Genomic DNA, 12031 nt, shown 5'->3' on the forward strand with positions numbered 1-12031 from the left:
AGTTGCAAAGGCATTCCTTTTTTAAAAAAAAAAAAAATAGTATTGCCACGTTATCTACAGGACAGATTCACAAGAGAAGGTGTGGGCTTCCACATTCCCAACAATTCTCAGACTGTGGCTGTATATACGCCATACATTTAAGGCATATGGCTTACCCCAAAGAATCTTGGGAACTGTATTTTATCCCTCACAGAGCTACAATTCCCAGCAGCCTTAACAAACTACAGTTCCCAGGATCCCCCCTTCAGAAAAAGACCCTTTGTTGCCATCCTGAATCTGCAATTTTGAAAAGGGGAAGGAAAAGAAATCGCAGTGAAGAAGGCAAAGCAAGCAAGCAAACAATAATCAGATTCCTTCAGGTGCCAGCAGTGAGCCAGGAAAATCTTGCTCTGGAGAGGAAAAAGTTACATACCAGGTAAGAGGATCAGTTATTGTTAAAACTAAGGCATGTTTGTTTGTGAAGAGCCAAGCTGCTTAGTAACTGTCAGCATTTAAAGGGTCTGCTAATTCTGGCTCTGAATCTGGCATCTCCCCCAGCTAATGGTAAGGAAGATGTTCAGGAACTTCCCACGCTCCTTGACACACACACAGCTTCTCTGGGGTTAGCAACTGAAAGAACTCAGCAAAGTCACAGGCTTGCTAGAAACCAGATACTGGGCAACAGACTATATGTTGAAAGTTGAGCACAGATTGGTAAAAGCTGCTACGGAACTAGAGCCTTTCTGCAAGTAAGAACAACAAGTATCATATTCCCAAACTGCACTTTGGTAATTCCTGTCCATACAAATAGATATTGCCTGATAGTAGCAGCAAGGGACATTCTCAAGATCCAAACAAATTCTCTATCTAAAAAAGTCAGGCTGCAATGCTTAACAGATTCATCAATGAAAAGAACTTTTGACTACAGAGGTGCTCGCTACAACACATGCGTGCATCACCTAAAGAACAAAGAAAGTACACTTACATTCTTCAAAAATATTGTTTTCACCACTATGCAATTTTTTTAAAAGATGGGGCCCAGGCGTTTTTGTCAATTAAAATTTATTTAATCAATGCAGAGCCCTACTCAAAAGCACTATGTGCAAGGAAGAGCTCTGCAAGATCAGAATAAAAGTCTCCAGCTTTGCTCAGCATCCTGATAGCTCCGGGAAGTGCAAGAGGAGGGCATGAAGGCTACAATCCAACAGCTCCCCTCCATTGTTTTTCTTGGCAATACTAACAGGACTTTGAGGGGAGCAGAAGGTGAATGATCAGTCTGTATGCATCTCCCTCTCCTCATCCTGCACCAGATCCTATAAGACCAGCATAAGCAGCTATTCGGGGGACAAACCGGACTGCAAGATGTACAAAGCAAGTGTTTCTGAATGCCACTGCAAGACCAATCCTCACCCTTTAAAAAGCAGCTACTTTACTTCCTTCACTCAGATTCTATCTCACAAGCACTGGACTTAAGACTGGGTGCTCTTATCTGGATCCACCACCTTTATTGCTGTTTCACACACGCATGTCCACCCAGTAACACTAGCATGTATGAATATGCTCTCAAAGGCAGAACTTTAGGACACCTCAAACACAATGTTTTTCAAGGCAGTCTACACATTCCTCTCTAAGCCATCAAGTAATCAAGAGATGTCCATGCATGTGTGAACCAGCTGTTAGAATTGCTCAGAGCATGTGTGATGAAGACAGTTACTAAAATTAAGACTCTCTCTTTATGAAATCAACTTTGTCATCATTACTAATTTGTCATGACAAGGGCTGCCATCTCTTTTTCTGTGCCTTTAACTACAGAAAGCCAGAGTATTATACACACACAAGAAAAGCCAGATACAAATCCCCACGCAGCCAGGGAGGTCACTGAGTAACCCTGAGCTCTCTCAGAGCCTAACCTGCCTCACAGGGTTGTTTTGATGGCGCAATGGGAGAGGGATTCCTGGAGGAAGGGTAACAACAATATTTCAGGCCAATATTGGACATGTGACAGTCTCTATTACTTCCTTCCAATAATCTCTTCTCATCAAGGGGGTTTCTAGGAGCCAAGTGATACTGTCAAAATTATCTTCTTATTTTTGCTATTGCCAGAAAGTGTAACGTTGCCTGCCAAGAGATATAATGTTGCTAAGTTCAAAATATTGAAAAGTTGATTTTGTTTGCTGTTATATATACAAATCTAATAAATAAATTTGCTGTTTTATTATTTTTTGTTATTATGAAATTGTTTTTGCAATTGTTTTTGAGATGTAATTCTGTTCACCTTGTTGTAAGCTGCTTTGAGCACAACTTTTTGTGGAAAGGTGGCATACAAATAAAATGATGAATCAACAAGCTACTCAGGATGATGAAATGCAAAGCAGGCTGAACCACTCCAGATGAGTCTCTCCAAACAGTAAGGGGATGGGAGTAGCTCAGTGGCGGTAGAGTGTCTGCAAAAGTTCCTAGGTTCACTCCTCTGCGACTCCAGGTAGGACTGGGAAGTACCCCTGCCTGAAACCCCTGAGAACTGTTGCCAGTCAGAGTAGAAAGTACTGAGGCAGATAGATCCAATGGTCTGATTCAGAAAAAGGTATCCTATGGTCCTCACTGGGTTGCATGAGCAACAAAACTGCAAATGAATTTAGTGTAAAGTGAGATGCACATTTGGGGCAAAGAATCTAAGTTTCGCGCATTTGTTGTTATGTGCCTTCAAGTAGATTACGACTTATGGCAACCCTATGAATCAGTGACCTCCAATAGCATCTGTCATGAACCACCCTCGTCAGATCTTGTAAGTTCAGGTCTGTGGCTTCCTTTATGGAATCAACCCATCTCTTGTTTGGTCTTCCTTTTTTTCTACTCCCTTCTGTTTTTCCCAGCATTATGGTCTTTTCTAATGAATCATGTCTTCTCATTATGTGTCCAAAGTATGATAACCTCAGTTTCATCATTTTCACTTCTAATGACAGTTCTGGTTTAATTTGTTCTAGCACCCAATTATTTGTCTTTTTCTCAGTCCATGGTATGCACAAAGCACTCCTCCAACACCACATTTCAAATGAATTTATTTTTCTCTTATCTGCTTTTTTCACTGTACAACTTTCACATCCATACATAGAGATCGGGAATACCACGCATAGGCTGATGAAATCCTAGGCTGCACCTACCTAGAAATGAAACACTGGGGCCTCGAACTATACCACTCAATGAAAGAGTCCGCTGCTGTTGCACACCAAGTTTTAAAAAGTCAAACTCAATGTTGGAAATTAGGAAACAGCTGGTAAATAGAACTGCTAGTACCACAATGTTTTTACACAAGTCTGTGTTGCAACCACATTGGAAGTACCATGTAGAATTCTGGTAGCCCCACCTCAGAAAAGGATAATGTAGCACGTACAGCAAAGAGAAACCAAAATGATCAGGTTAGGGTTGGAGTAAGTTCCATACAGGGAAAAGACTGACATTTATGGATTTTTAGTTTAGAAAAAAAGCTGACAGGGACCAGATAGAGGTTTACAAGTTATGAATAGTACGGAGAAAGGAGTGGCTGAATAAGGTATTGTACTCCTCTCCCGTAATATTACAAATCCGGGTCATCCAATGAAGCCGATTGGCTGCAGTTTCAAAACAAATGAAATGAATTGCCTTTTTCACACAACACATCATTAACGTCTGGAACAGCACCACGTGTAAGAACATAAGAAAAGCTCTTCTGCATCAGACTGGGACGATGCCTGCTGCAAAGCACCTCACAGCTAAAGTAGCTGATTTGCACAGCTTATTTTTACACAATGAGCAGTTTGCATGTAACTGACACATTTCTGAAGGGGAACCATTGGCAACAGGCAAATCTAGTACTAACAACTCAGCCTTAACAAACAATCGTAGTAAGCAAGATCCCATTGCCAATTCCAAATTTTTCAGATCATGAGATTTGAAATTTAATGTGGGAAGCTCGTCTCTTGCCTTCTGGGGACAGTGAGCCTTCCAAACCTATTGCTCTCATATTCTCAAGGTAATTAACAGAGCCATGAGATCTAGAAACTTATTTATAACTTCTCTAGAAGTCAAGGCTCTCAAGATCAGTCATGCAAAACCAGAGAATGCCTAGGAACAGGCAAAATGCACCGTGGGGCATTCTAGTAGAAATTCATGCTCCAACTGGAAATGGACTCAACCTCAAAAAGCCTCCCCACTTCATCGGCCACACACATGCAGAGAAAGGGCAAGAATTTTAGAAATCCTTATTGGCTCTTATTACCCAAGTTACAGCCTCTGAAGATGTTAATCTTCAGCTGGTGGACTGTGGCGTTACAACTGGACTACCCTGTGACCAAAACTGGATCCCATCAAAGATGTCACCACACAGATTTTTTGTATGTGTGTTTAAAGAAAAGTGAGGGAAAGCAGAGAGGTGGGAAACGGGGAGAACAGAAAGGAAGAAAAAGACAGGCACTGGTTGGGACAGAAAAAGATGGGCATTATGGCAAAAATATTTAGAGGGTTCCCTGTTGCAGGCAGGGGTTAAAGGTGGATCTCTGGTCTGAAAAGGTAGAAGACTGAAGCTTAAATATTTTTTAAAAAGTCACTTTTTCTTCTAGAATTCATAGCCAGATCACTGCTGCAGACGGGGACTAAACAGTAACTGTTCTGATACAAATGTGGAGAATGTTATACTTTAGATAATGTTACTCATAAAAGTAGCTAGAGCAAACATTATCCAAGACAGAGTGGTTTGCTTGATAACGTTTGTCCCACTTACTTTATATGCATTCTTTTATCATCAGTGTGGTCACATCTTGACAGCGCATCTCAGCGGGCAAATTCTGTGACTCATGAATGTTATCTTGGTCCAGTTAAATCAAGCCGAACTGATCTTTGTTTTTTTCCCTGGATTTTCCCTCCTCACAGCCTACACGTAAGGCCAAAGGGGGAAAAAGGGACTGCTCACTCCAGCAGTTTTATTAATGATTAACCCAATTAACCTGCTCATCAGACCAGTAGTACAATAGCTAGATTCCTATAAAGATATGGTAAGAAAGGGTTAGATAAAAAGCACTCGGATACTGTATTTACAATTACCCCCAGAGGCTACAAGGCTGCAGTTTGTTCATGCCAAAAAAGAGAATGGGGGGAAATGGTCTCTGTGCCTAAGAGTCACATTCTCTAGAGACCATCCATAAAGTATGTCAGACTTTGTGAGAAGAACAGCAAAGTTGTGAGAAAGGAAGGATTTGGCATTGGTTAACAAAGAGAGAAAGTGTGATAGGTGTGTGTGTTAAACAGAGTATTTAAAAGTTTGACATGTTTTATGGATGGTCCCTAATTCCACAGATGTGATGGTCTGCTGAGATGAGCTAGTGACATGGTACCCTGTACATGCTCAGAAGTTACTCCCCTTGATATTCTACATGTGCAGAGAGAGAAAATAATGAGAGAAGCTAATAATAAATGAAGAGATTCATCTCTGGCACCTCCACTCAGGACTGGGAGAGAGCCCTGTTTGAAACACCAGAGAGATCTAGTGCTATTCAGTGTAAGCTAAACAGAACTAGATTGACTAATGGTCAGACTTGATATAAGGCAGCTGCCTACATTCCTAACCATTATACATGGTTTACCATGATGTGCAAACTGGCCCATTATGTCAAAGATAGTTACGTTTCTTTAACCATGGTTTGGTGTGGAAGTATAAATTGTGTAAAAACTCTAGTTGCTGCCGACCCCAACAGCTTCACAAAGAAGTACACAAATATTACACAAATACATGCTCATAATGTGTGGCACAGTGAAAGGAAGGAGAAAAAAACCCACCAACTCATCCACCTCACAAAAGCTTCCCTGGCCGATTGCCTGGAGACTATTTCTACTCACCATAGGCAAGTAGCTTTTTACACACCTGCTCTTAGCTCACATTATCTCAACTGGTCCTGTGAATCATTTACCTTTCCTGTGTGGCTAACATTTTGCACTGGACCTTTTGGAAAGTAACAAATCCCACATCCTAATTCTTAATCATTGTTACCAGTTGCACTGAGGAAATTGTGGGACGAGTTAAATTTTTACAGTATTTATTTCAAACAAAAAATGTAACTTCCCTCTCTTGCATTCACAAAAAAAGCAGCATACTTTTTTTAGGGGGGGGAATGATGCAATTGCCAAAACACAATGCAGTGCATTAGCCCATTAGAACCACAAATTGTATTATAAAACGGTAACAGAAAGTAAGCAAGGAAGCCAGGTCACATCTTGAATGCAGACACTATTTTTCACATTCTGAAATTAGCCACATTGAAGTCATTTGCTCAGGCGCAACATCTGTTTTACTGACATGCACTTTTTAAAAGAATGAACAGGAAAAAGTCAATCAAGTCCCTTTCTCCCTCCCCCTTTTCTTCCCTTACCCATCCCCTGATGATGCAGGGACAGTCTTCATATGGTCAGCATTTACTTTCACCAACATCTCTCTAAGTTATAGACGTAATCGAAAGAATCTCTGTCTCTCTTTTTTTTTTGTAAGTATCTCTTTATGTAAAACTGACTGGCACGTCTGCAAAATAAAAGTTTCTCAGACGTTACTGATTTATTCAAAAAGCTACAAAAAGGAGGGGAGGGGAACTCCTTCAGAGATCTAATTTCATTCCAACATTTCTCCAAGGAATCCCTTCTTCTTTTTAACAACAGTTAAAATCCTCAAGCTTGAAACCTCAACCTTGAAAGGATATGCCCCTTAATCTTTTTTAGCTTCCATTTGTGTAACAGATTCACCCACAAACCTAATTGACATACACAGGTATAGAAAAGCAGACACCTTCTCCCCTGTGCTTTGCACGCCTGCCAAATAGGCTTTTGCCACAAGAAGTACAAGAAGCCTCTAAGGTGCTACAGGAGCCTCTTGGGTTTCCTATGCTTAGCCAATGGGGCTACTCAAGTCAAAGTTTCTCAACTCTCCCCCCTCCCCTTTCTTCTTTCTTTCCCCACCTTAACAAAATCAGAATTGTACAGTGCAGGGGCAGCAGCTGGATGTTTCAGTGTGTGGGAAACTGCCCAAGAAGCCATTAAGAATCAAACAAACAAACTGAGTCACCAACATCATTTCAGTCTCTATTCAACTGAGGAGGCACACAGAATGTTATAGGAGTTATAGTTCACACTGAAACCAACCTTTTATATATATACGCCTCTACTGCTTTTCCACGCAACTTTGCCTCTGATCCCCAGAGGATACCCTACAGCTTTGCCCAACTGAAGTTTTTTTAGGGGAGGGAAAGGGAGAAGAAGGCGAGGTTAAATGCGTCTCCATCCGGTACTGTTACCATCACTGCTGCTTGAACAGAGGATGTTTGAAAACCTCCCAAGAATGCAGTCCAGAAAGACAGACTTCCTACTATATGCAACAGTTCGCCTTGCCCTGCTTGAAATGTGGTTAACAGGCCACCAGCATACAATATATAGAGTCCTCTATACCTACAGCCTGTTTCCCTTCACAAAATTACTGGAGAATGTTGGCTAAAAGATAAAGTTCCCTAAAAGCAATAGGCTGGAAACCACACACAAATAGAGCCTGTTTCTCATCTCCAGTTTTTGTCCTGCAATTTCAACTCCGTTAAGTAATTTCCCCCCCCCCTTTCTTTGTAAATACAAGGGCAGGCAAATCCATCCAAAAGTGTAGGTCTGAAGACAAGGTTAGATTCTTTATAACACTTTATTCTTCAACAGCTGGGTCAGGATCGCAAAGGGAAGTCACACTCCAAAATAATTATGTGTACATTTATGCTGTACTTTATGCTGTTTTACACACTTACGACAAATTTGTAAGGCAGGTCACTACTGTTGTCCTAGTGCAGCAGATGAAACATGGGAAGCTGTCTTATACAGAACCAGATCATTGGTCCATCTAGCTCAGTACTGTCTACCCTGACTGGCAGCATCTCATCAGAGTTTCAAGCAGGGATCCAGCCATACCTGGAGATGCCAGGGGTTGAACCTAGGACCATGCAAAGCAGATGCTCTTAGCTGCAGCCAAAGGGCTTTCTGCATGCAACTCTTTACCACTGAGGCTGCAGGAAGGCAAGATTCTATCTCAGGACTGCCAGCTTCACATCTCACTTTCTTTTGTTTTGGGGTTGAATATTATTATTATCATCATCATCATCCCCTCCAAAGAAAGAAGGAAAATGAAGCAAGTGAAAAACAGCTGGAGAAAAACGCAAAGAGAAAGATGGAGAGTCATTTAGTGAGCCCTGTTGTTTTAGGTGGGTCTTTGGTATGAAAAGATTGAAAAGCTGCAGTTCAAACACCCCCTCCTGCATCACAGAAAACAAAGAGGGTCTTGTGGTCCCTTGAAGACTAAGAGTGCAATCCTACACAGTTCTTTGGGAGCAAGTCCTTTGAACTAAGTAAGGATTCTTTCTCAGTATACGGTGTTTAGGATTGCACTCTTACACATTTATTATGGTGCATGCCAGCCTAGTGTGTTCCCTTCCTCAGATGTTTTGGACTGCAACTCCATCCGACTGCAGCAGCAGTACTGCCTGAGGCTGATGGGAGTTGTAGTCCCAAGCATCTAGGGGGGCACAAGGTTGGCAGAGGCTGGCGGTGTATGCTTTCATGTACTGGAATCCAACTCATCAGATGAATGAAGCAGTAGCCTAAGAAAGAGATGCACACTTATACACAGACATTGTAAATGTATCACCTAGCTGTTCAGTCCACTAACAAAACCACACAACTACGGATGTGCGGGTGTGTATGCGCGTGCTCAGACACCTTCATCCCTTTCTGCCACCTGTCGGAATTGCTTTAATTTGAATTCCTACATTGAACGGGGGGGGGGCTTCATGGCCTTATAGGCCCCTTCCAACTCTGATTCTATTCTCCACATGTTCTCACCACAAGTGCCCGAAAGCTAGAGGAAAACTTTGCTCCCTGCCCCCATCTGCAACCCCAGACACTTTCATTTCATTTATTTATTTAGTATGAAGTCACACCTTCATTGCATTTATTGATTTTGAAGATTTCAGAATAACCGGGTGGGTGCTCGTTTGGTCGCCGCTCCCCCCTTCCTCTGACGTGCCCTATTTTTATAAAACACGAGCTATAAACATCCAGCTCCATATTTTGCTGCTTAAACAAAAAACTTTCCCAGGTTTCCTTCCTTTTCAGGTTGGTACACAAGGTAAAAAAAAAAATACCCTAGGGTACGGACCCCCCTCCTGGCAAGTCACGTCTGAACGTGTCCCCGAGCCAGCCCCGCGCCCAGCCCCTCCATTCCACTCCACACGCGCCCGCCTCACGGCCCCCTTTGCAATGAATGGAGAACCAGCGAGATGCCTTCACCTCCAACGGTGAATCTAACGGGGACCTCTCGCTGCCGCCTGAAAAAAGCCTTCGGCCCGCTCATCCCCATCCCCGTTATGTTCGCCCTGCAGGCGGGCACATGGGGGCTACGCGCCCGTCTGGAGAGCATCCCCCCCCCGCGACAGCAAACGTGCCTTCCCGCTCCGGACTCACCGAGGGTCTCCCCACCGCCACGGCCATGCTTGCGCTGGGGTCTGCGAGTGCAACGAGGCTCTGGCCGCTGCTCCTCCTCCTCCTCCGTCGCCGCGCGTCCTTGCCGCTCACATGAAAAGCAGACTCTGCCTTCGCCTGCGCTCGCGATTATAAGCGGCAACATGGCCACCCGGCTGGAAGCGACCATTCGCTCGCGAGAGGGGTGTGTGTGTGCGCGCGCGCGCGCGCGTGTGTGTGTGTGTGGCGCGGGGAGGGGGAGCTCGCGCGGCGCCAGGAGTATCCCACCTCCCCACCCCGCGCGCGCACGCGCTCCTTCCCTCGTCACGCTCGGGCGCACGGAGCTCCTACCCGGAGGGCGCGCGGCGGGGTGGGGGAGGACTTGCCGGGGACGGACGGACGGCGCCCGCGGGAGAAAGGCGAGCGGCGAAGCGCTTCCCTCCCTCGACGGGGCTCGGAGAGCGTTGGCGCGCCGGCCACCCCTTTCGCGGATGGCTGATGTCCCAGTCCGCGCACAGCGAAAGCGGCGCTGGCTCTTTCTCTCGCATCAGCCGCCGCCCGGTGGAGGGACAGGCGGGAAGAGAGGCCGGCGGAACGCGGCTGCCTGGCCTGGAAGAGATCGGGCCCTCTTCTCCCTGAGGCTGCCCGTTGGAATTGGTCAGGGGAGAGGGCCTGTCTTGCAGGCACAAGGGGCCGGGTTCAATCCCCAGAATCTCTAGGTAGGGCTGGCTGGGAATGTCTCCTACCTGAAACCCTGGGGAGTTAATGTAGACCGACCACCAGCTTCGTTCAGGTGGTCTACAGCATGCCCTGTTAAATTTTCATATCTATTTTTAATTGTATTTCATTGCTTCTCTTATTCCTTATCTTGTGTTTCAGTCTGGGTTATGCAAATTGTAATACAATAAAATACAATGTATAAGAAATGAAACAATAAAAAATCATAATTATAAATTATATAATAATTTGTATGAACCTAGTGCGGGGCATTACAATTGCTGCAATCAGCAGGGAAAAAATCATTTAAGTCAGGTGGGGAATCTTGGCCTGCCAGGGTGCCCAATTTGGCCCCTTAGGCCATCTTCACTGGTGATGTCAGCTGATGGGCAGGACATTCTTGGAGAGCCTGCCCTGCACTGAGCCCTTCAACTTCCAAAAAGGATCAGCGCGGGGTGGGCTTTCCAAAAAACACGTGCAGCCAAACATGTTTTATGAGGACGTCCATGTGCAGCGAAAGCAAGCAGACTCTGTTTTCCTCTTCATCGCTGTGCGACGGAGCTATCCCTGCCAGAGCCTTTTTAGAGGTTGAAGAAGTTGTGAAGCGTGCACACAACTGTAAGAGCGGTGGGGCACAAACCATAGGCAGGTTTCATGCAGAAGCCTCCTTGGAATACATGGATGATGCTCAAGAGCACTACTGTCCTCATGCACAACTCCCATTCATTTCAACAGACCACTCCTTAAGAAACTCCCTGGATTCAGAAAATCTTGCCAGTCCTCTTTTTGGACAAGGTTCTTGAGCGCATGGTTGCAGGCAAGATACAGGTTCTCTTGGATGAAACCGATGTTCCAGATCCGTTTAATTCTGGGTTTAGGCCCGGTTTCAGCACAGAAACGGCCTTGGTCGCCCTGTATAATTGACCTACGTCAGGAGAGAGGCAGGGGTAGTGCATCCCTCTTAACTCTCCTTGATCTCTCAGCGGCTTTCAGTACCATTGTCCGTGGCATTCTCCAGGAGCAGCTGTCCGAGTTGGGCGTGGGCAGTTCTGCTTTGCAGTGGTTCCAGTCATTTTCAGAGGGTGATGTTTGAGGATTCTTGCTCAGCCCAGTGGAACCTTCAGTGTGGGGTTCTGCAGGGTTTGTTCCCTATGCTACTCAACATCTACATGAAAATGTCGAGTGGGGTCATCCAGAGTTTTGGAATATGTTGTCAGCGATACGCTGATGACACACAGCTACACTTCTCCTTTACATCTGCAGGTGTGGCAGTGGATGTGCTACATTGGTGCCTTGCCTTCATAATGGACTGGATGAGAGCCAATAAACTGGAACTTAATCCAGATAGGACTGAAGCACTGTTAGTGGGTGATTCCCTCGACTGGATGGATGGGATGTGGCCTGCTCTGGATGTGGTCACACTTCCTCTGAAGGAGCAATGACGTAGCCTGGGGGTACTCCTGGATCCATTACTGTCGCTTGAAGCTCAAGTGGCCTCGGTGGCACGGAGTGCCCTCCATCAACTTCAGCTGGTGGCCAAGCTACACCCCTATCTGGACAGGGACAGCCTAACTTCTGTTGTCTATGCTAACCTGTAGGTTAGACTCCTGCAATGCATTATCCATGGTTCAGAAAGTGCAGCTGGTGCAGAATTTGGCACCCAGATTGTTGACCTTCCTAAGTCGGTCTGAACATATGACACCAATTCTGGCATGACTGCACTAGCTACCAATTAGTTTCCAGACTGGTTTTGACCTATAAGGCTTTCTGTGGTTCAGAACCCTGATTCCTCAAGGACTCCATATGAACCAGCCTGGACCCTCCGATCATC

General features: G+C 44.9%; 1 protein-coding gene across 11 annotated transcripts in view; it reads right to left on the reverse strand.

The window, feature by feature from the left end:
• SEPTIN11 (septin 11) overlaps positions 1 to 9715 on the reverse strand; it is a 104167-nt gene extending 94452 nt beyond the window's left edge. For 4 of the 11 annotated variants that reach the window (XM_061583331.1, XM_061583332.1, XM_061583330.1 and 1 more), the window contains exon 1: positions 9487 to 9701. In XM_061583331.1, the coding sequence (XP_061439315.1) occupies positions 9487 to 9513 (27 nt within the window). In that variant the 5' untranslated portion in view covers positions 9514 to 9701. Of the gene's footprint in view, positions 1 to 9486 lie in introns of all 11 variants that reach the window. The other 7 variants (XM_061583325.1, XM_061583326.1, XM_061583329.1 and 4 more) reach the window with 6 other exon arrangements.
• Between the last annotated feature and the right edge of the window lie 2316 nt (positions 9716 to 12031).

This window comes from Rhineura floridana, chromosome 9 (genome assembly GCF_030035675.1).
Source record: "Rhineura floridana isolate rRhiFlo1 chromosome 9, rRhiFlo1.hap2, whole genome shotgun sequence".
In the NCBI taxonomy this organism is placed as follows: domain Eukaryota; kingdom Metazoa; phylum Chordata; class Lepidosauria; order Squamata; family Rhineuridae; genus Rhineura; species Rhineura floridana.